This window comes from Haliaeetus leucocephalus, unplaced genomic scaffold (assembly GCF_000737465.1).
Source record: "Haliaeetus leucocephalus isolate CR32 unplaced genomic scaffold, Haliaeetus_leucocephalus-4.0 Scaffold906, whole genome shotgun sequence".
In the NCBI taxonomy this organism is placed as follows: domain Eukaryota; kingdom Metazoa; phylum Chordata; class Aves; order Accipitriformes; family Accipitridae; genus Haliaeetus; species Haliaeetus leucocephalus.
The window spans coordinates 4,439,578-4,462,047 of record NW_010973342.1 but is presented as its reverse complement, the minus strand read 5'-3'; the positions used below and the strand labels follow the sequence as shown (position 1 = coordinate 4,462,047).

The 22,470-nt window shown below is 36.0% G+C and overlaps 1 protein-coding gene across 1 annotated transcript in view; it reads left to right on the top strand.

Moving 5' to 3' along the window:
- HTT (huntingtin) overlaps window positions 1-22,470 on the top strand; it is an 84,353-nt gene that overhangs the window by 16,589 nt on the left and 45,294 nt on the right. Inside the window, exons 10-28 of the mRNA XM_010583518.1 lie at window positions 769-816; window positions 4,132-4,212; window positions 4,626-4,987; window positions 6,836-6,959; window positions 7,249-7,367; window positions 8,313-8,424; window positions 9,809-9,949; window positions 10,908-11,066; window positions 11,167-11,264; window positions 12,821-12,960; window positions 13,786-13,849; window positions 14,267-14,367; window positions 15,882-16,028; window positions 17,088-17,208; window positions 17,420-17,496; window positions 19,742-19,893; window positions 20,318-20,520; window positions 21,378-21,504; window positions 22,182-22,309. Coding sequence (XP_010581820.1) covers window positions 769-816; window positions 4,132-4,212; window positions 4,626-4,987; window positions 6,836-6,959; window positions 7,249-7,367; window positions 8,313-8,424; window positions 9,809-9,949; window positions 10,908-11,066; window positions 11,167-11,264; window positions 12,821-12,960; window positions 13,786-13,849; window positions 14,267-14,367; window positions 15,882-16,028; window positions 17,088-17,208; window positions 17,420-17,496; window positions 19,742-19,893; window positions 20,318-20,520; window positions 21,378-21,504; window positions 22,182-22,309 — 2,504 coding nt within the window. The remainder of the gene's footprint in view (window positions 1-768; window positions 817-4,131; window positions 4,213-4,625; window positions 4,988-6,835; window positions 6,960-7,248; window positions 7,368-8,312; window positions 8,425-9,808; window positions 9,950-10,907; window positions 11,067-11,166; window positions 11,265-12,820; window positions 12,961-13,785; window positions 13,850-14,266; window positions 14,368-15,881; window positions 16,029-17,087; window positions 17,209-17,419; window positions 17,497-19,741; window positions 19,894-20,317; window positions 20,521-21,377; window positions 21,505-22,181; window positions 22,310-22,470) is intronic.

The window sequence follows — 22,470 nt, the reverse complement described above, 5'->3', positions numbered from 1 at the left end:
GCTCGCGCCCCCCCCCCCCCCGGTACAGTAAAAGGTTTTTTCCCCTCCTTCATTTAAGTGAGTATACAGGCTTTGAGTAATGACAAACTCCAGTGTATTTTTTACAGTTAGTGTTGATGGGTTTTTTTGGTTACACAGAACAAGTTAACTGTGGTGACAGATTTATTTTTTTTCTTTATAAAATTAATGTTCTTCTCACCAAGCATCTGACAACTGTGATTCATAAAAAGCTGATCTAATCAGAATTTATATTAACTGAGAGCTCCTTGCTGAATATCAAAACCAGCACGAAATTAAAGCATGACTTAAGCTTATCCATAACTGTTAAAATCAGCTATCAGTGTTCTTGTCTGTGAAGTGCATGTTCTTAAAATTGTCTCTTAACTGCTACTTACCTGTTTCAAAAGAATCAGTCTCTGACTGGATTTCTATAAGGACTTCTGTATTGAACTAACGGATCATTCTAATATTGCTGGTATTAGAAGGTAATTCATTAGCCGGAAGCAATCATAACAGTGAAATTTAGAGCATATTTTTTTAAAAGCAAACTTTGCACAAGTGGCATAGAAAAATAAAAAGTCATTTGATGGCAAATGATCTAAAAAACTTGGACTTCAAAAGCAACAAGTTTGCTATTTCTTCCTGGCTTTGGGTTTTGTTTTTTGTTGGTTTTTTTTTTTTTTCCTTCCCATTTGTGGCTATTAGAATTCCTTCATGATTTCAGCAGCTCTGTCTTTGCCCTGATGTGTTACTTTCTGTGATTTGCAGCTGGAGGGGGGTCTTCATGCAGCCCTGTTCTTGCAAGAAAGCATAAAGGTGATTATTTTCAAAACCAAATCCTTAATTGCATTCCTTTCTGACTTTTTTTTTGGTTGGTTGGTTTTCTTTTTTTTTTTTTTTTTCCTCCCCCCCTCCCCACTTCATTGTCTTGCTGAACTTTGGTCTTCATTCACAATTGCCTTTGTGTTATCAGCTGAGCTTAATCACTGGAAATCTTAAAAGAATTCTGACGTGATTTCTGATATTGCAATCAAGATATTCTAAAATAACTCAAAGCAGTATAATTCTTATTTTTGCTGTAGTTCACTGGCAAAATTATGGTGATGAACATTGATGCAATTTTCACTTTTAAAGAGCACATCTAAAAATAATCTCTCTGAACAGGACATTCTTCCTTTTGATGGTAATACTTAACCTTTAATGTAACTCTCAAAATAGTTAACCTTCCTGCTTTTTAGGCCTGTTTTTTTTTTTCTTTCACTAGTGCACGTGTACATTTGCATGCTTTGATATGATGCTTTTTTATTTCTTTTTCTGTTCTTGATGATTAATTCTATACATTTTGTGTCTTACTGTGTATTAATTTCTTTCTTCAATAGGTAATTAATTTAGCAGGATTTTAAATAATACAATTTGCTCTGAAATATTCTTTTCCTAGTTTGTGCATGAAAGTACTTCATATCTAGTTATATGTTTACACTTTGCTTAAAACCAGTCTAGAATCACTCTAGATACAGCTGTGTAACAGTTTCATCGCCTGTTTTAGGTGAGCAAAATGTTGGTACTGCAGTGGAACTATGTGTGAGTGTAGTGCAGTCAGTGCAAGCATAGTAAGTGGAGAGGCGCGCAATACTGAAAAGAAAAACTTGAAGGAACAATAGTTTAAGACCAAATAAGATTATACAAACTTTAAGGACCATTATAGCAACTAGCTTACACTTTTTCCAGATATGTCCTCCCATATCTCATAATGCTTAAAGAATATACCTATATGCTTTAAGAATATACCTAAATGTGAAATAGTGGTTATAGCTGAATGAAATAGTGCTTACGGATGCCATGATAATTTCTAGTTTAGAAACAATAGAGTGAAAGAAAGGGTGTTCTGAAAGTAGATATTGCTGCATCATCCAAAGGTGAGACAGAATGCAACAAATCAGAATAAAAATGTGTAACACTTTTAAATGAAAAATGGTAAATCATCATTTGGATACTTTGAATTGTTAGTAGTCTTCAGTGTAACTTTGAAGTGTTAATAATAGTGTAAATTCAATTAAAGTACTTGTTAAAACACTAACCTTTCCTTCACTCAGTGGGGAAAAAATGTATGAGTCATCAGCTTTTATCCTTTTTCAAGATCATGGTGTGAAGATTTTGTGGTCTAAAACAATGGCATAAAGGAATTTGAAGAAATCTGCTCACAGTTTTGTGCTTTGTACAGGTTTAATTTCAAATTGTGAATTGTTCATTTCCTGCTCCTCTCCATTGTGGAAAGGAGGGAAAAATCAAGCCTATTCCCAGTTCCTACTTGAAGTTGTTCTGCAGTCTACTGTCTACTACCATATAGAGTATTAGGCTTCTGCTGTTGGCTGTGGCTGAAACCTCGCTAGCTGTAATACTCCTTTGTGTGTAGGGGTGTAAAGTGAGGCTGATCTACAGAAATCTGTGACCCTAATATAAGAACTCAGATATTCCATGTCTTTTCAGTCTTCCTGCTTCAGACCAACTTTAGTTTTGAGTAGCTGGAGCTGGCCTGTGTTGGCTTGTTTATGTTTTAGCTTTAGAAAATTATTTGCAAAAAAGGCTGGAAACTCATTTTGAAATGAAAGCCTATGTTCTGCATCTTAACTGATTTTTTTTTTTTTTTCCCGAAGAGTGGAAAAGTATCCTGCAGCTTGTTTTATATACTCATTTAAACATATAAAGCCTAATATGCCTAATAAGTGTTTTTCAGTGTCCTTCCTCTTTCACTTACTTTTAAAGGTGATCACCTGTGGAAAGCAGAAGAATATCCTGGTTTGTTTCAGTGAAATGGATGTAAATGTGAGAAAGAATAGAGAAGAATATACTATCTTTCATGGTTTTTTGTTGGAAACACTTAAGATTTTGCTCGTTCTTTTGTAGGATTGTGTAGTTCTCAATTACTGTTATTTTACATAGAACATACATGGAAATGTCATGGTTACTTTTCTGCATTGCTTGCAGGTTTGAATAGCAGAAAACAAACTTTTCAGAGGAAGACATTTCTACAGTGTTACTGCTATGTATGAAAGCAGTTGTGATAGAGAAATTAATACAGAAGTCTGTTAATGCTTTTTTACATGCTGGTAACTTAAATGGGATGCAAACAAATTCACCTAGAGTTATCAAAACATTGGTATTTTGCATGGTGAATCTTAGACTACCAGTGAAGCTTATTCTAAATGGCAAAACAGGCTTATCTCAAAGCAGTTATCATGAATCGCTCTGTCTCAGCAAGTGATTTGTGAGATCCAGAAGGATGGGCTCAGTAGCTCCCTCTGCACTCTGTGTCCTGTCCCATTTACAGACTTTTCAGTGCAGTTGTGTCCTTGGCTGGCTCCTAGGCAGTGTGCATCTGCAGGTATTTTTCTCTTTCCACTGCCTCTATAGATATTACTATACAGATATTACTCTGTGATGATTGTGTTAGGTTATAAGTGGTTCTCATTTTTCCTATGGCAAAAGCTTTTTGGAAGATTTTTGCCTTAGCAGTCCCTGGATCTCAATGGCTGTTGTTCATGGTTCATCACCCTGTCCCACTTATGTTGTCTTGTGCTTTTGGTCTGTGCTGCTCTTTGCCCTAGGCATTTTCCATTCTGTTACCATTGGACTTCTAAGCCCCAAACTGCAAGTAGCCTTTGATAATTTTTATAGCCTTAAGGAGGAAGAGGTTATTTATTCTGTTACTTGTGGTGCTTTAATGTCCTTCTGAGTTGGTGGCAGGCATCCAGATGCCGGGTATCCAGGCCTTGGTAATAGGACATACTTGATGAAATTAGTGGGATCTTAAACATAGTCCACAAAAATAAACTAGTACAAGTAAGGTCATAGGTAGTTTCCTGAATGGTCATGCTGTTAAATAAAATTGCTTAATTGTGTGTTTCCTTGTCACTGCTGCCTGTTTCTTTCCTGATCAAATAGTGAGGGACTGTATATTCACTTTCTTCATTCCTTTCTCTTTAACATCTGTTGCCTGTCATAGCTTTGAAAAATTATTTGGATAAACTTTTTAAAAATAGATTTCACATCTAACTGACTTCAACTATTCAGCATTTAAAGTTGGCTATAATTTTGGAAAACTGTAAAGGTTTTTCTTGTATCACTTCTCAGGTAAAATACTTCTTGGTGAAGAAGAAGGTTTGGAGGATGATCCTGAAACCCGATCAGATGTCAGCACTGCATCATTCTCAGGTAGCAGTCTCTCCTTTTAGCAGTGCAATCAACCTGTGTTTACTACACATTACAAATCCATTCTTTTATCACTCTATGTAAACTATAAAAGTGATGTGTTACAGTGACTAGGAAGCGGATGGGCCTCAAAAGACATGCTGACAAAACTGAAACCATAAATACTCCTGGGTATAACTAATGAAGTTGACTGCATTTTTTTATTTTTTTTTTTTTAATGGATAGGCTGTCATATTGAGCTACTGGTATAGATGAAATGGCATCTTACAGATGCTTATTTCCCTACCTATAGTTTAACTGTTCAGTTATACGCTTTCCTTAGCCTAGTTTAATATATGGCTTAGTATGTGGTGTCCATATTAAGAGTGAAACACAAGTTTAAACACTTGATTGACTCACAAATGTCTGTTTTGCAGCTTCCATGAAGGGTGAGATAACCAGTGAACTAGCTTCTTCATCAGGTGTATCGACAGCTGGGTCAGGGAGTTCAGCTGCTGATCCTACTGGACATGATATCATTACTGAGCAGCCACGTTCTCAACATACGTTGCAGTCAGACTCTGTAGACCTGACAAGCTGTGATTTGACAAGTACAGCTGCTGAAGGGGAAGAAGATGATGTGCTTAGCCGAAGCTCCAGCCAGATCAGTGCTGTCCAGTCAGATCCCACTATGGACTTGAATGATGGTACACAGGCTTCCTCACCAATTAGTGATAGCTCTCAGACTACTACAGAAGGTCCAGACTCTGCTGTAACCCCTTCGGACAGTTCTGAAATTGTAAGTGTGCAACGGGCAGAGGGGGGATCCCCTTCTACTGAGGGGCCCGACATATCTCAGAGCTCTTCCATGGAGGGCCCAGACTTGGATTCATCTACTTACTCGTCTTCTACTTTTCCATCCTCAGCTAGTAACAATGGAAAGGTCAGCAGCTCACACCTCTGTTGGAGAGCTTGACCTCCTTTTAACACTTTCACTTCAGCAGTAATTAAAAACTACAAAGCTGTAATCAGTGTGTTCACTGGGTAGGTCATATAAAGGCATTAACAGATTGTCACTCACTGGGAGAATGTCAGTATCAAAGGCTTGACATAAGTATATTCTCTTAGTAGCATATCCTTCATTTTGTATAGATATATTTATAATTGTTTTGGTGCAGGAGGACTAATGGAAGTGTTAAAGGGTGAACAGTCTATTGGAATGATAGAGGAATACTTTTGGAACCTAATGCTTCACATTGTCTTCTGCCTGTGCTTTTTCACTTGGCAATACAACATTTTTTTGTTGTTGTTTTTATTCCATCTGAAGGATTTCTACTATACTGAGCAAATGCTGCATGACTTACTAAAGTAGCAGTTACGCATCTAATAAACACCTGAAATGTGCATACAATATAGTTATTTTAAGAAATTTGTCTCTCTTAAGCAAGTGTATTGTGAGGTTGTAATAAAACCAGCAAAAATACAATTACTGGGAGCAAGAGCAGAAAATGCATTCTTGTTTCAGTGACAACTTAGAGTTTAAGTTCTTTTTTTTCAAACATTATCAAACTTTTGACTTAAGTTTGCTGATAGTAGCTTTGGAAAACTAATAGTCTCTTACCACTACAAAAAATGTTAAATTTACAATTATGATAAGCAAATACTGCTGCAAGTGTTGAGGATTCAGGAACCAAACGAGTGATGGTAATTGCTCTGTCTCTGAATTCAATGTAAGCAGTGCAGAGGCCAAAGTGAGCAGGCATTTATTGACAAGTTGCGTTTATTGACAAGTTGTATTTCTTGCAAATTCTTGTCAGACTGTTGCATATGTCAGTTTGCATACTGTTTACAAGCAGTAGTTACAAGCAAAATTTTTTTGGAATTGACAGACTAAGCAGTTGTCCCACTTACCCGCACATGGGCTTTTTAGTGAGCAGTTTCCAGATGCTTACAAAGTCAGGGAGTAACTGAAGAAGTATCTTGTCTTCTGAGAAACTTACAATGAAATGATTTTACTTTTACTGTCTTTTATTATCATTATTAATTTTTTTGTCTTTTATGGTTATTTTTCCATATGCCTACTGCCTATATATTGCATTGGTATCAAAGGTCAAACTCTTCTAGAAGTGTACATTTCAGTAGTCTCTGGTTTAGAATGAAGGAATTACAAATAAGCTTAAACATATTTGTCCTTTTTTGTCCTACACAGTGTGTTCTTAGCTTGACTTTACGTATCCAGGACAAGTGAGGTTATGGGAGAGTTTGACAGTAAGGGACAAGTTCAATTTGTGACAGTTAAGGTGTTGCTTGTGATTTGTAACTGCTGAGATAGAGGGACAGTTGTGTTTGGTGTAAGGGAGCAAGGAGAGCTGCAGGAGACGCAAAGCACCAAGTGTTCAACTTTCTTACTGTTAATATCCAAGTTTGTGGGTCAAGTGGGAGAGTGTCAGATATAACTATGGTCTCTGATAGACCAAACGCTGGAGGAGGAGGGGAACTGCTTTGGAGCCTGCACGCAGCTGTACACTAATATTTATCAGCTCATATTTGCTTTCAAATTATTTCTAGAATACTAACACTGCATGTTTGAGATTTAATACTGTGCGTTAAGCTAAGTTATTTTAAGTCCTGTCCTTGCACTGTGTAGGTTTTGGAGGGTGCTGAAGGACAGTATTCTGGAATGCAAATTGGGCAGCTGCAGGATGAGGAAGATGAGGCTGCAAATATTTTCCAAGATGATTCATCAGAGTCTTTCAGAAATTCTTCTGTTGGTATGTTGATAAATGGGGGGGATGGGACACAGAACTAGTGACACCTTTAAGGTGGGTGTTACCAGTGCATCTGCTTGTCTAACTTCCAAGGGACTGAAGACTCACATAATGGATATGAAAAACAAATAACTAGATTGAAATGTAAAATAAGGAATATATTTCAACACTTCTAATGAATCACTTGTTTTGATCGCTGCTAATTTATTTTTCATGTTTGTATAATTAAGTTCAATTAAAGTGCTTTTTATTTGCATCAGAAATGATATTTCATGAATTGCCTTTTTTAAAGCTCTTCAGCAGCCTCACCTGTTGAAAACCATGAGCCATAGTAGGCAGCCTTCTGACAGCAGCGTAGATAGATTTACATCAAAAGAAGATGCAGCAGATCCTGGTGATCATGAAAATAAGGTGAGAAGTAGTCACAGTGTCTGGTTTAAAGTTTAAAACAACTGAGTTTAAAAAAAAAAATAATTTACACTGATGATCATGTAAATTAGTGGTAAATGTGGGTAGCCTGTGTATGTGGTGTACTTCATTATAGGTCAAAATAAGGTTGAATAGTAAAGTTGAGTTGTAGCCTGCATTTCATTTAATGTAAGGTGAATACACAAGTGTTGCTATCTTGAACGCAATCACCAGCAACTGTAACAGAATACAAACTGCTGAGAACACAAACCCCTTTTGTCTGTGCATTAGTAGGGTACACTGATACTTTTATTACCCAAAATATCTTTGTGGCGATGGCTAGCTGTGTAGGTAACTTAGGATCTCCTCAGAAGTGATTATGTCTTACTCTTTGAGCCTCTCTTTCTGCAGAGAGGTTCATGCCATTCTAACCACAGGTTACTGATTTCCTGTTACGTTTTTTTTACTTTAGCTTTGGACCTTGTTCTGAGCTGGGGTAAAAGGAGTTTCGTTTGTGGCAGGCAGAGTTAGATCAGCTTGGGCTACTGGGGAACTCTGAACGTGAAACTACAGAAGGTTGTCAGCCTTCTTTGGAAAGAACTTAGAAATTAATTGTTTCTCATATAAAGTTTTCAAAGATCATTGGTGACAAAAAGTGGTTTATCAGACTCCTTCAGATGCAGACAGGAAGGCTAGGCAATTCAGAAGATCTACAAAATGATTGTTGTTTCTGTGATAAAATTAAACCAATTCTGATACTGGATACAAACTTCGCAAAAGCATTACTTTTTAAGGCCATTTTTTTGGAATATATATATTAAACACATTTTGTATTATGACCTTTATACATTTGGGGATGTGCAGTATTTCTAAATCTTGTGCTTAATGTTTTGTTTAAATTGAAGATTAATTTTTATCTATATAAAAATTGTGATTTGCCTTCAATAGCCCTCCAGGGTAAAGGGAGACATAGGTCACTATACTGATGGAAATTCTGCTCCTTTAGTGCACTGCGTTAGACTTCTGTCAGCCTCTTTTCTACTTACTGGGGAGAAAGGTGGTAAGTTTCTGTTTAAGTTTCATTGGTTCATTGTGTCTCAAGGTAGAAAGTTGGAAATGTGATCAGTTTACTCTGGTTTTTAATCTCACTTTATTGGAGGTTTGGGGGGGGAGGTTTCTGTGACAGTCCTGTTTTAAATGATCACACTAGAGTACAGGAAAACCTGAAAACAATTTATGCCATTTTTCAATGAATCCTGTTTTGAGCAATTGAGCATCTAAAGAAGTGTTATGGTAACTTAACCCGTAAGTCAAACACTTAATTACATTTACAATTTGTAAATTTTTATGGGACTTAACCTGTGGGGCCATGATGGTTTGTAGATTGTATGAAGCTGTGAAGATAATCTAATACCAGCATTTCTTTTTATCAGTGCTGGGTGCCCAGTTTGTCCACGATGCATGTATCAATACCTCAGTAAGGAAACAATTTTCTGAGTTGCAGTTCATTGTGTGAAAACTCCTAAAAACAAGTTCAGAAGAATGTAGTTCTTTCAAGTACTTGTCTTTAGTATTTTTACAATTAATTTTGTTTATAATGCCTAAATTGTTTTAATTAAAAGAAGATTAAAAGTATCTTTTAGCTTTATTGCTCAGTTGTGTTTGAATTCCGTGTTAATTTTTTTTAATGTACTTCAGGTAGAGGAAGTGCTGTTGTACCCATTTGTGTTTGGGAAATATAACTTGGTATTTTAAGTGATTCAGCTGTAGTAAACCAGAGAATTGACCTAAGGCTTTCAAAGACCTAGCTGAAATCACAAGTTGAACTTTTTTCTTCACTTTTAACATCATCTAGCATTTGCATAAGTTAGTGTGGCCATTTTTCATGTGTTTTTTCATGTGTGACAGTCAAAGAGAAGCTTTTTGACAGGAAGCGATTGTTAGAGGCGGCTGTTGGGGCTCAGAAGAGGAGTTACTTACCTTTTCAGCATAGTAATAAAATGTCAGTAGGGATTTTCCAGAAAGCCTTTATGGCATACGCTACTGCTTCCATTTTTTTCACTGGGAAGTCCTTCAGAGGCATGTGTGTATGTGTCATCATATGTGAGTGAAGTGAGCATTTAAGATGTTTGTTTTTTTCCCTTTTCTAAACTTATTTGTTCACATACTCTGCTAACGTAGTGTTCTTGGAAAGACACTGTAATAGCTGTATTCTCAGCAACTGAGGGAGTTGGAAGTGTGTGGGGTTATTAGTTATTTTTTTCTTTTTTGAAAAAAAAAGCTGTATATAACTGCTGTCTCTGATAAACTGGAACTACTTGTTCTGCCTTCATATTTTTTGTTCTGGCTAAGCTATTTATATTATATAGAGTTATTAATTAACTTAAAAACAATTCAGGAAGCTTTTAAATCCCCCCCCCCCCCCTTTTTTTTCTTCTCTCCAGCTTTAGTTCCTGATAGAGATGTGAGAGTCAGTGTAAAAGCCCTGGCAGTAAGTTGTGTTGGAGCAGCTGTTGCACTTCACCCTGAGTCTTTCTTCAGCAAACTGTATAAAACACCCCTTGAAGCAATGGGAGAAGAGTATGGTATGTTGCAGTTCACATATGTAAGAAGGCTCCTTATAGAAGCCTTCCAGTAGCTTAAGGGGGCCTACAAGAAAGCTGGAGAGGGACTTTTTACAAGGGCGTATAGTGATAGGACAAGGGGTAATGGTTTAAAACTGAAAGAGGGTAGATTTAAATTAGAGGCAAGGAAAAATCTCTTTACTGTGAGGGTGCTGAGGCACTGGAACAGGTTGCCCAGAGAGGCTATGCGTGCCCCATCCGTGGAAGTGTTCAAGGCCAGGTTAGATGGGGCTTGGAGCAACCTGGTCTAGTGGAAGGTGTCCTTGCCCATGGCAGGAGGGTTGGAACTAATGATCTTCAAAGGTCTCTTCCAACCCAAACCATTCTATGATTCTATGTTATTCCATTCAGTAGTGTGTTTGGGTTTTCAAATAAGTGAGGCAGCATCTATACTGAAAACTCTAAATCCAGTTTAGTATTTGCAAACAAACATTGCACCAATTGGAATGAATGTGCTGTCTGTACTAGTAGCGCATGTGGTGAGATTTTTGTTTATTTTATAAATGGTTTCTTCTAACTTATTTCAGGCCATCTTATAGATGGTTTCTAAGCCATTAGCTTCATTTTTATGAATTCTACAATATGATCAGCAGGGACCTTGAGTATTCAACTGGTTTGATACTGATAGTGGCACCGGTGGAGTGTTGACCAAAACTCTTCTTAGATTTCCCCAGAGCATTTTGTGTACAATTGAAATAAATCACTAGTGTTTTTATATCTGATTATTGGTCTGGAAGGTGTGAATGATCTGTAGACTGTATGCAAGGGATCTCTGAAAGGTAGAACTAAGGCAGGCATATTGTGAACAGGCTGACATTGATTGTACAATAATTGGTACCTCCACTGACACATTTTTAGGGATCAGTGAAGTCTAAGACTAGTATTTTTAAAATAAAGTAGTTGTAACTTATTTTCTTAGAGGAGCAGTATGTATCAGATATTCTGAACTACATTGACCATGGAGATCCCCAGATTAGAGGAGCTACTGCCATTCTGTGTGGAACAATTGTCAACTCCATTCTAACTAAATCCCGCTTTGATGTGGAAAAATGGCTAATAAATGTCAGAAGCTCAACAGGTAACAATTTATTTTAAGGGTGTCTCTTTTTTTCCTTATGTAACCAAAATTTTCTTTTGTTTCATTTCTCTGATTTTTTTTTTATTTTATTTTTTTTTAGGAAATCTCTTTTCCTTGGTAGACTGCATACCTCTGTTACAGAAAATGCTGAAAGATGAGTCCTCTGTTACATGTAAACTGGCTTGTACAGCTGTGAGGGTAAGCAGAAGTGGTAATGTAGTTATAGGAGTGTTATTTGTTGACTGGGATCCTGCTATGCTCAGGTGTATAAACATGGAGCAAAAATTACTTCTTCCCCAAGAACTTTCTTGTAGAAAACTTTGCTTCAAGCATGGAAATGGAGGAACAAACAGCTGGAAAAGAATTATGTCCATTAGATTGCTTAACAGTATAATCTAATCATGATATTTCTAGTCATAAATGTACTGGTATGAGCTGTAATGTTACATTAACCAACAATAGGATGAATGCATTAGATAAAAAGGCTATCTAGCCTAAACAGGGAAGTGTGAACCTGTAACACCTGGTTATAACCTATATTTGGAAAGCAAAAATTAAATGTGAGAAATGCCAAGTAAAATAGTGATTATTTTCTGAAATAATAATTTTTAAACGTGAGGGAAGTCTCAGGAAAGTAATTGTTTCAAATTGCGTGAAAGATTCATCAGGCAATTGTTAAAATAGAGATGGTATCTGAATTTGTGAGTGCAACTTAGAGCTTGTGAATTTTATTTCTGTAATAAAAACTGTGGAAGGTGTTCTGTAAAAAAGCAGGGGGTGAAGGAGTGATCTTTTCCTTGAGGAATTTTCCAAAAAAGTAGAACAACAAGGACAAATTGGAGGCCGAGGGAAATTAATTCATTGGGGAGAGGCACAGGGTGGCTAACTGTATTGCAGCTTATGGGTCAGTGAGGCAAAGCTTAGCTTTTAGTAAAATGCACATAGTTAATGTAGGGAAAGTATGATTTCATGTGCTGAGGAGGGGTCTGTGATGCAGCTGAGGGAAGGAAATCCAGTTAGTTAAATGATGCTATTTTTAACCTTCTGTTCCATGATCTTATTGTTTGTATATAGTGGTTTCATGTATGATTACACTTAGGTATATGGCTTTTTAGAAGAATTTACTAGACTTGTTCACTTCAGGCAACTTGTATTAGTCAGTTTTGACTTTTTTCTTTCTCTCAGTATGTAATGTAGCCTGACTTCATACCTTTCAGCAGAAATGTTCTAAAGCACTTTGGGTTGTTAATCCCCGAACAAGAAAGTACATTTTCATGTAGCTAAGAAGGACATAGAAATGTAGAGTTCTATAACTTTTTCCGAAGATCACACATGCATATAGTTGAACAGTCATTAAAATGAAGAGGTATGACTTTTTGAAAAACTTTGGAAATCAGAACCAGGTGTCTAATAATACCCTATGGAAATTAGGAGAGACTGTTTTTGAACAGATAAGAATATAGTGCTTGTGGTGTTTAATCCCTGTGAGTTTTAGACCTTACTCTTTGGAGGATTGTCCTCTCTTCTGAGCCTTGTGTTCCTTTCCAGACTTTAAATTCAGCAGCAGGTCTTAGCAGTTCACATGGAGCTAGTGTCCTAGCCTTGCAAAGTACTTAGCTCTAGTACTTTCTCCTAGCTCTTAAGCAGTAAGTTTTTTTAGTATGCTAAACAAAACAGATTTTTATGATCACTTACATACTTTGATTCAGAGAACCTCTTCTGTAATATAACTGAAAGTTGTGTTTTCTTCTCAGCATTGCATCATGAGCTTATGTAGTAGCAGTTACAGTGAACTAGGTTTACAACTAATTGTTGACCTCCTTACGCTGAAGAATAGCTCATATTGGCTAGTAAGAACAGAACTTCTGGAAACTCTTGCAGAGGTAGATTTTCGGTAAGTGTTTATATTTTTCCATGGGTGTTGTAGCTGCAGTGCAAAGATGCTGTGTATAGGAAACTGGAACCAAAATGGAGCAGTTTCTTCTGAAACACTAGCAAGTTTCATAAAACTAAATCAGACCAATCATTCCTATAAGGAATGTTTATCAAGTTACCATTGACTTCACTACCAAGCCCAATCCTAGTAACACTGTGTAGGACTTTCGAGTTCAGTGACCTGTTTTATCAAGTCTTCTGTAAATCTGTGATCACTGAGAGGCAATATAATCTCAAAACGAACTTGGTTTTCATGTCCAGTTTTGTGTGTTTTTAAAGAAAATACCTGACTTGTTCTCCATTATAGTCAGCTCTCTTCAGTTGCTCAGTTCGTTACACTGAAATGAGTATGACTTTAATTCCTTTTCTTGCATTCCCTCATTTTCTATAGGTTCTTCCAAGCTGAAAGACAAAAGATGTTTATATGAAATTTCTTTAAGTTATCCTTAGCCATACAGAATTGGACTCTTTCTGAATAGTGATATTTGGAATGTGTTACCATCTTTTCAAAACAGTCTGATTTTTCCATGTATGGGAAAAAAATACAATCACAATGTGTAAATGTTTTTTAACTAAAGAAAGGTAATTCTACTACTACCACTACTAGCCAGATAGAAGTTTAATAAATAGCTTACCTTTTCTAACGGTAGCAAAAAGTGTGTTTACTTCTTACATTTTCCCTGCAGTAGTGTTTTTAAAAAATAAATAAAAAACTCTCAGAGCACTGAAGGGAGAAATAACATTTAATGTTAACTAATGTACTGTAAATTCTATTTTACTGTAGGCTAGTCAGCTTCTTGGAAGGAAAAACTGAGAGCTTGCACAGAGGTATTCATCATTATACCGGTGTAAGTAAATTATTCAATCACTATATTGTGTTTCTGGATTAAGGTACCAGTGCAATTTCAGCACTTTGTGTTTAAATTCTATCAATGCTGGTACTTGTTTTAAGTATGTTTTATGTAAGTAGGCTCATGTTCTGACACTTCTTACAATTGGAAAGATACTTCACTACCGAGATTCAAATATCTTGGTGTTCTCTGGTGTCTGTGTGGCTGTTGTTGTAAATTTTCTTTTAAACTTCAAAATTTTTTTTTGCATTTATGTATGTAAATAGTGTATTTAGTGTATTTGGCAATGTTAAGGTAAAGATTGTCTTACAGACTTGTATGACAGATGAAATCTCACTTGTTAACTATCTTTTAACAATCTGGTCAAATGATGAAAAAGTTCAATTAACTTTACTGTACTAACTTATTTTCTAGCTACTAAAACTTCAGGAGAGAGTGCTTAATAATGTTGTAATATGTCTGCTTGGAGATGAAGATCCGAGAGTGAGACATGTAGCTGCAGCTTCATTAGTGAGGTATATATGGGTTTGGTTTTTTGTTTTTTTTAAAGGAGTTTAGGAACATATTTGCATGTTACTGCGTAGCTATAACTAAAATAATCTCTTAGTGGGGTTTTTATATTTTTGTTTAAATGAGGGATGGGACACAAATGCAGCTTTATGGTACCTGGAACATGCATCATTCTGAATCATCAGGCAATTGTGCTTTGCTTTTTATTAGCATTACAATTACATTTAACTGTACTACATTCAGAGGGTCACTTTCAGTTTCAAGTTCTTTAAGGTTGTTTTCTGCACACTGAAGTGGATTGTTCAGGATCTTGACAGTAGCTGATGGACTTAAATGTTGCAGTTCTACCCAGTTGTCCTAACTCCCAAACATTGTGCTTTCCACGTGGTTCAAGTAGTGTATCTTAAAGCTTTCGTGCTCACTTATTATAGTAAAGTAGCTAATCTTGCTTAAAAAGCACCTGTTTGTAACTGTAGAAGGTCACAGCAATTGCTGTCCAGATAAATGCACCAAACAGTAATGATTAGCTGATTATTAGAATTCAAGGACTTAAGTTTTATGTTTAAAGAAGTTGGGAGCATCTAATACTTAATTCCTGGAATATTTTATTGTCAGAGGAGTCTCTTTCCTAGCTTTTTCAAACTATTAATTGCTGTCCATTCCTGATAACAAATAAAGGACAATGAAACCTTAATAATTCTGCCACTTGAAAGCATTTATATTGCAGAAACGGCTCAGCACAGAAATCTGTAACTGTTGCATCATAGTTAGTAGTAGTTGCTTTTATTCAGGGACTTGATTTTTAAATGGAGTTACTTTAACTGAGTGGTAACAAGTTGGAGTTTTTCCTGTATCTTCATGTTGACTTGGTGACAACACACATGTTAAGGTTGGAAAAGACTTAACTGCCCAAGAAAGCTGCTACAAGCTTGCAGAAGCCTCTTGAAACATCCAGTATGGGCATTTATTGGAAGTACTGACAGTGAAATTACAAAAAAGGTATATTGTAGCTTTTCACTGTTGTCTAGGTTGAAAATCTTGTTCTTCAAGAACACTGGATCTTATTGTATGTTTAAGTTTTGCTGCATAGAAATTGGATGGTGGAAAATTGTCCTTTTCAGGTAGAAATTAGTTTTCAGTTGACACAGATATCCATGGGGATAATATCTGGGGAGATAAGGGAATACAAAGAGAAATACTGTAGCGAAGTGGTCATTGTAGCTTGTAAAGGTAGGTATTTCTAAAAAAAACCCCACAAACCTTTTTTAAACTACCTTATGTCTAGAGCAGTTCCTTTGTCCTGATTTAAGCTCCTTGGCTATAATGAAGAGCAGCTGTATAAAGATGAATTCAGCTTAACAGTATGAGTTTTAATAACAGCTTTTATTTACTATTTGATATGTGTAATTAGTGTATGCAGCTTTCTGAATTGTATATCAAATATATTTTAAATCTACTTTAAATTGTATATTAAATAATTTCTGAATAATACTTTTCTTTTTTGACAATTACCGTTCAGGCTTGTTCCAAAGCTATTTTATAACTGTGATCAAGGACAGGCTGATCCAGTTGTGGCAGTAGCAAGAGACCAAAGCAGTGTCTACCTGAAACTACTAATGCACGAAACACAGCCTCCATCTCACTTTGCGGTGAGCACTATCACCAGGTATGTTATGTGTCTTGTCTTGCTTTAAAAGGAATGTGGACCCAAATTTCAATTTGTAATGCTTGGAATTGTAGCTAAATCCTGCAAATCCATGTGCTCATGAATTCTTTTTCCAATCTGTAGGAGCATCTGTGGTAGTTTCAGGCTCCGCAGACTCCTGTTTAAAGAATAAACTGGTGTGTGAATTGCTAGTGATGTGCTCACACATTGATCATAGGGAGTCGTTGTTCTGTGATAAACTATCTTCTCTTCATCCTGAGGTCATCCTATTTGTCCATTAAATTGCACGATTAGGTGCAGCTTTACAAGCTAATCGTATGTATACATTATTGGTTTTTCAGGTATGTTGATCAGGTTTTGTAACTCTTCACATCCTGTTACAATGTTCGTGGTTGCAGAAGTCTGTACTGCCTGTATAATTTAAAAATAAATTCTAATTTTGATAGTGTGATCTTGTTGCTGTACTTTTGCTGCCAATTATACTTTCCTAAACTCTTTTGTCTTACAGACAGTATGAGTTATATATATTTATGGGGGCTCTTTGTTTTTATCAATTTGTCATACAAGTTTTTAATTACCTTTATTTACCTTTTCCATACACGATCTTCATCATGTCACTCAAGATTTATATACTGTAGCATGGAAACAATAGAACTTTGTGGACACTGCGTTATTTCAGATAAAATAGTTATGTTTCTACAGCAATAATCTTTTTACAGCAATAATCCAAAGTTTGTGAACATGCAAAAATGTTAGATGGATTTGAGCAAAAGCAAAGACTAATTTTAAATTCGTGGTGATTTCTAGAGCACTTAGGTATTCAGAGTTGGTCTACTGTTTGCTAACAAAGGGATGTGATTTATAAACTAAGTTGCTGTTGCTAGTACAGAAGAAAAAATATTAAAATATAATAAGGTGGTATTTAGAGTGTTCTCATATTTTGTATTTTATAAGCAGTCTATAAAATATGTAGTAGTAATTTAAGCCATAATCATTTTTGATTGAGTTTGTTTCTTTTTTTAAGTACATGTTTTCGTGGTATAAATATTCTTATTTCAGAATATATAGAGGTTACAATATGCTGCAAAGTCCAACAGATGTCACTATGGAAAACAATCTGTCAAGGGTTATTGCGGCAATTTCCCATGCATTGACAATATCCACTACAAGAGCACTTACGGTGAGTTTTCTTAGTTGCTATAGTGGCTGACTTTTCTCTTTTTTGCTCGCTTGGTTTATTTTTAATTATTTCTTGGCTACATTTGTATTTACAGCTTTGGTACTGTGGTAATAGCAATAGTAATACATTTAATTCTCACTCTTAAGATACTTTGTTGTTGCTAACTCTTCCAGTGATGAAACTGATTCAATTCTTGGTGTTAACTTTTCAGTTTGGCTGCTGTGAAGCTTTGTGTCTTCTTTCCACAACATTTCCAGTCTGCACCTGGAGTGTGGGATGGCACTGTGGGTATGTTCCCTCATCTGTTATTCAAGCTTCTGAAAGTCATGTTTGCAAAACGGAAGTACACTTATTTAGGTATCGGAAGTCCTGGTTTAGAGGTATGCTGTTAAGCTTATCTTAGCAGTTATTTGAGAACTTTATACAGAAGAGTGTAACATCAGGTTGTCGTGATACTGTGTCAGCATATTGTCATCTCTGGAACCACAGCGTATATCACAGGGATTGGCTGAAACTGCTGTAATAGATACTGACCGTATGTATCTTTATCTAAATAAGTAATAGGAGAAAATTTTCCATACTTTTGAAAGAATGTTTATCTTCAGGATATTGTCTTGTAGTATCTCTTTAACATCAGAACATCATCATTTTCACCTTGATCTCATGTTTATGTCGAGGAACAGTGAGTAAAGGAAGCTGGTTCATGGTTGCTTTTATAACTATAAAAGTGTCAGATGTATTTAAATTGTTCTCATTTGGCACACTGAATGGGAACAGCAAATGAGATACTTATAATACTTAAGTGTTATTTAGGTAATATATGACAGCCCCAAAATACTTATATTCTGAAGAAACTCTTCAGAATGTAACTGTACAGTTGGTAACTCTAAAGCTTTGATCTTGCCTCTGATTATCAGTGCTGTGCCACATGAGCTGTAAAACTAGCTACTGAAGATGTACATGTGTGGAGCTGTTTGGTTTTTAAAGAAATTTTAAATAATTTGTGTTGATTTTCTTAATTATTGTCATTGTGTCTCTACTCTTATTTTACTCTTCTGATATCCTGAAACTCTACTGCAAAATTTTATCTTACTTTAAAACCGAACCAAAACCCCAACAACAACAAAAAACCAAACCTCCCCCAGCTGCTTTTCTTGTCAGCTTGCCCTTTCTTCCCTTGCTGGCCATAAGTGTGGCATGCTCTGTATATGAATTCTAAAAGATGTCTTTTGTTAAAACTGGACCTGTAGCTCAAATGAAGTAGGCTAGGATGTGAGCAGTACTTAACTGGAAAACAAAATCAATGCAGAATTGCAACAATCTGTCTTCTGTTCTACCTGGCTTAAAAAAATGCCATTTTTAAGATGTATCTAATGTTCATCAGTGATGCAATGACATAGCTTTTGCCCTTTCCTCTAATTCCTTCTTTACAAATTTTTGGTCCGTGTTCATACTAATTTGGATTGTAATTTTATTTTTGTGGAGTGATATGAACATTTATCATTCTGGGTAATGAGAATATAATAAGATGGATAACATGAGAATTTTGCCAAAATTCTTTTCTGTCTTAAGTGTTGTTGTTTTTATGATTAAAACCCTTTTGGAACTGCTGCATTCCAACTCTGTACAACTCTTAACTGTATGTAAACGGACCAACACTTCCATGTGAAAATACTTTTTTCAAAAAAAAAAAAAAAGGCACTGTAATTACCTGTGTAGCTTTGTCAAAAGAATAGCTATATTTGGTGTAAATTTTATTTTCTGAAATTACTCTAATTGTATTGGACCAGAATGACTACATTAGAAGATTTTTTTTTTTAATTTAAAAAATATCCTAAAAGAATCCCTTTATTTAGAGCTTCCATGAAGTCTTTTCCTGAAAGAAATTTAGTAGTATCGTGCAGATCTTACAGCTTTGAAATGATGTGTGTAATTCCCATAGTATTCTGACAAACATTTTCTGGTGATATCTGCCTGCTCTTTTTGAAACTTGAGTTGTGTGGGAAAATCTGATTTTTAAAGTTATTGTGAAGGAAAACATGGAATGCAGCAGCAAATTAGAATCTTGGGTAGAGTCCACCCATAAATATAGGTGATCTGATGGATTCCAATTGTTTAATTAAATTCTTGTCACTTTAAAACAATACCTTGTTATATTGCAATGCTACAGCTTATGTCTCCCATCCTTACCTTGCATATGCGTAAGACTTTTAACTGGAGATATTTCAGGACCGTACTGGTTAACAACTAAATACAGAATTCTTCTGTTTATCAGTAGATGTCACTAGCAACTTTCATATTTGCTATTTTAAAAAAAAGTATTGGCTCTTCAAGACGACAAAGTGTTGTCAGGTCTCTGCTGCAAACTGGTTTTTTTTAAGTCCACCTTGAGTGTTAAATGTGTATTTCGGTAGTACTGTCTGGTTTGGGGTTTTTTTTGATTAGCAGTCTACTTGACTGTTAGTTTTCTTAAGACTTTAAACTTACCAAAAGGGGGGAAAAAAATCATGACATTCCAAAATTAAACTTCCAGTGTTTCCCAGCCAAGTTCTTCAGATGAAGCTCAGAAGGGCTGCACCATTGGAATGGCTGGCATGGTCCTGTCTCTCCTTTCATCAGCATGGTTCCCGCTGGACCTCTCTGCACATCAGGATGCTTTGATTTTGACTGGAAACTTGCTTGCAGGTAAGGCAGAATAAGGAAAGTAGGATTGTTCTGATACTTTACCATTGGCATCACAAGGCCTATATCTTGCCCTATTCTTATCACACGCAATAAAGTACTTGCAAGACTGAGCAGAAGAAATGAAGAAGGAACTTCTTGCACCCAGGAGGTTTGAAAAGATACTGCCTCCAAGTTGCAAATTCCATCTAGTTGCCAAAGGGAACGTATAGTATGCTTGGTACAGGCTGGGTACAAATAATTAAAATTTTTTGGTGGTTGTTTAAAACTATGCACCTACTGCTGTTTTTGAAACTGTAGCTTTTCTTTTTCTATTTGAATTTCTGTTGATACAGAGATGATAACCATATATACCTCTAAAATTTTCTCATACTTAATTCCAAGTTTTTATCTTCTTTTTCTTTAAATAATGTGATTCCTATTGCAGCAAGTGCTCCCAAGTGCTTAAAGAATCCCTGGAGTGCTGAGGAAGATTCAAACCAAGGTGCTGCAAAGCAGGAGGAACCCTGGCCAGCTCTGGCAGATCGAACTCTTGTTACTTTAGTAGAACAGCTCTTTTCTCATCTGCTGAAGGTCATTAATATTTGTGCACATGTAATGGATGATGTTGCTCCTGGGCCAGCAGTAAAGGCATGTATTAAAAATAAATAAATAAAATTGTGTGACTTAAATACTGTTGTGATACAGACCTCTGCATTTTGGAGTTGATATAGGCAACTACCTAACACCTTGATAATATGACTCCACTATGCGTAAGAAAGCAAGTGATGTGAAAAGAACATGCATATCGTTCTTCCATGTAACAGGTTCTTCTTTAGTTCTGCGGTATTTGTAATATTACCTTAAATTTTGAACCTTTTATTTCTGGTGACTTTGTTTGAAACATTAATTCAGTAAGGAGTGTATATAGTAAGTGGAGTATTGGATTGCATACTCTGGCAAACATCTGTTGACTTTTGGGTTGGTTGGCTGGCTGTAATGCATTGAGCTCCTTTTGGGGCTAAAAATAACTCTTTTGTCTTTTGAATATCCTGCAAAATATTTTGACTTCTGAAACAGCTCATATGAGGTATTTTTGGGTTTGGGTTTTTGTTTTATGTTGGGTTTTTTGAGGCATCTATATTTTGAGACTGATATAGTGACTGTAAGGCAATGTTATTAGGATTAGTAATTTCTTCATATTTTAAAAATAGAAGAATATTTTTTTGACACTTCTTTGTCTTGAATCAGAAGAAGCTTTAGTCATTGAGTTCTAATTCCATATCATTAGCTTATGCTGAAGTTGAGAAGGAAAGTAGGGAATATATTAAACTTCTTCCTTTTCACCCAGGAAATTCATGTCTTAAACCTGAGAGTTGAGACATCTTAATTTAACTGACAGTCAAATAAAGGGGGGTTTAAATGAAAGATGAATATGCTTGTATTTGTATTAGAAGAAGAAAAGCTACTTGTGCGTACAAAATTAATGAAGTTGCTTTTAATTCTAGGCAGCATTACCTTCTCTCACAAACCCACCTTCTCTTAGTCCAATTCGGAGGAAGGGGAAAGAGAGGGAATCTGTCGAACAGGCATCTGTGCCCATGAGCCCTAAAAAGGGTGGTGAAGCAAGTCCAGGTAGGCACACTTACTGGTATTCATCCTCCCACCTAAGTATGGTTACAGCATAGAGAGAAGAAATAAAACCGAGTAACTTGTTTTCTTTAGTTCAAAAGGCTGGCAGACCTACTCTCAGAAGTTCTTTTCAGTATTGCATTGCAAGAAAGGCAGCCATGGGTTGGGGCTTCTTTACTGTTTTTTATGAAAATTAACTGTACTCTTCAGAAGCAAGGTACTTCTGAATCCTTTTCCTAGATGTTTTTCTGAATCTACTCAGCTGTTGACTAAAATTACTTCTTAATTTTTGCATGTATTTTACTTAAAAGAAGTTTGAAAGATGCTTTGCAGCTTTTGGCAGGAGTAGCTTACATTGCTCTTGGAAACAAGATTCTGAATCTTGAAAACTTTTTGTTATTAGTAATGAATGAAAGAAATGGGTGTCAATTCTGTTTTGTAAATTGTACTTGTGCTTCAATAATAAGCCCTCTGGCTTAATTTCTCAACTTAGAGGGCTAGTTTCTTGGAATGCTGGTTCATTTTCTAGTTGTACAGCATGTGTGTTGCGTTTAAAGTATGCATGTAGATTGAAAAATTCATGCTGTTTGATAATTCAGGTATGGTAGATTATGTTGAGTATACATGTCATGAGCACCCTAGAAAAAGTATGTTGTGCTAATCTATAATGTACTTTTAAGCTACTAGGCAAACTGATACTACTGGGCCTGTTCCAACAAGTAAATCGTCTTCAGTAGGAAGCTTTTATCATCTTCCATCATATCTGAAGTTATATGATGTCTTGAAAGCAACGCATGCTAATTACAAGGTACTCCATGATATTGTTTGATTGAATTATAATGTGGTTAGGCAATCACTTTGTTTCTTTTGAACATGGCTCTCCTTGTATCGAGACTCACTTGTTTGCCTGTATAAACAGTTTATCCATGCAACCCGCCCCCCCCCCCCCCCCCCTGTCCCCCACCCCGC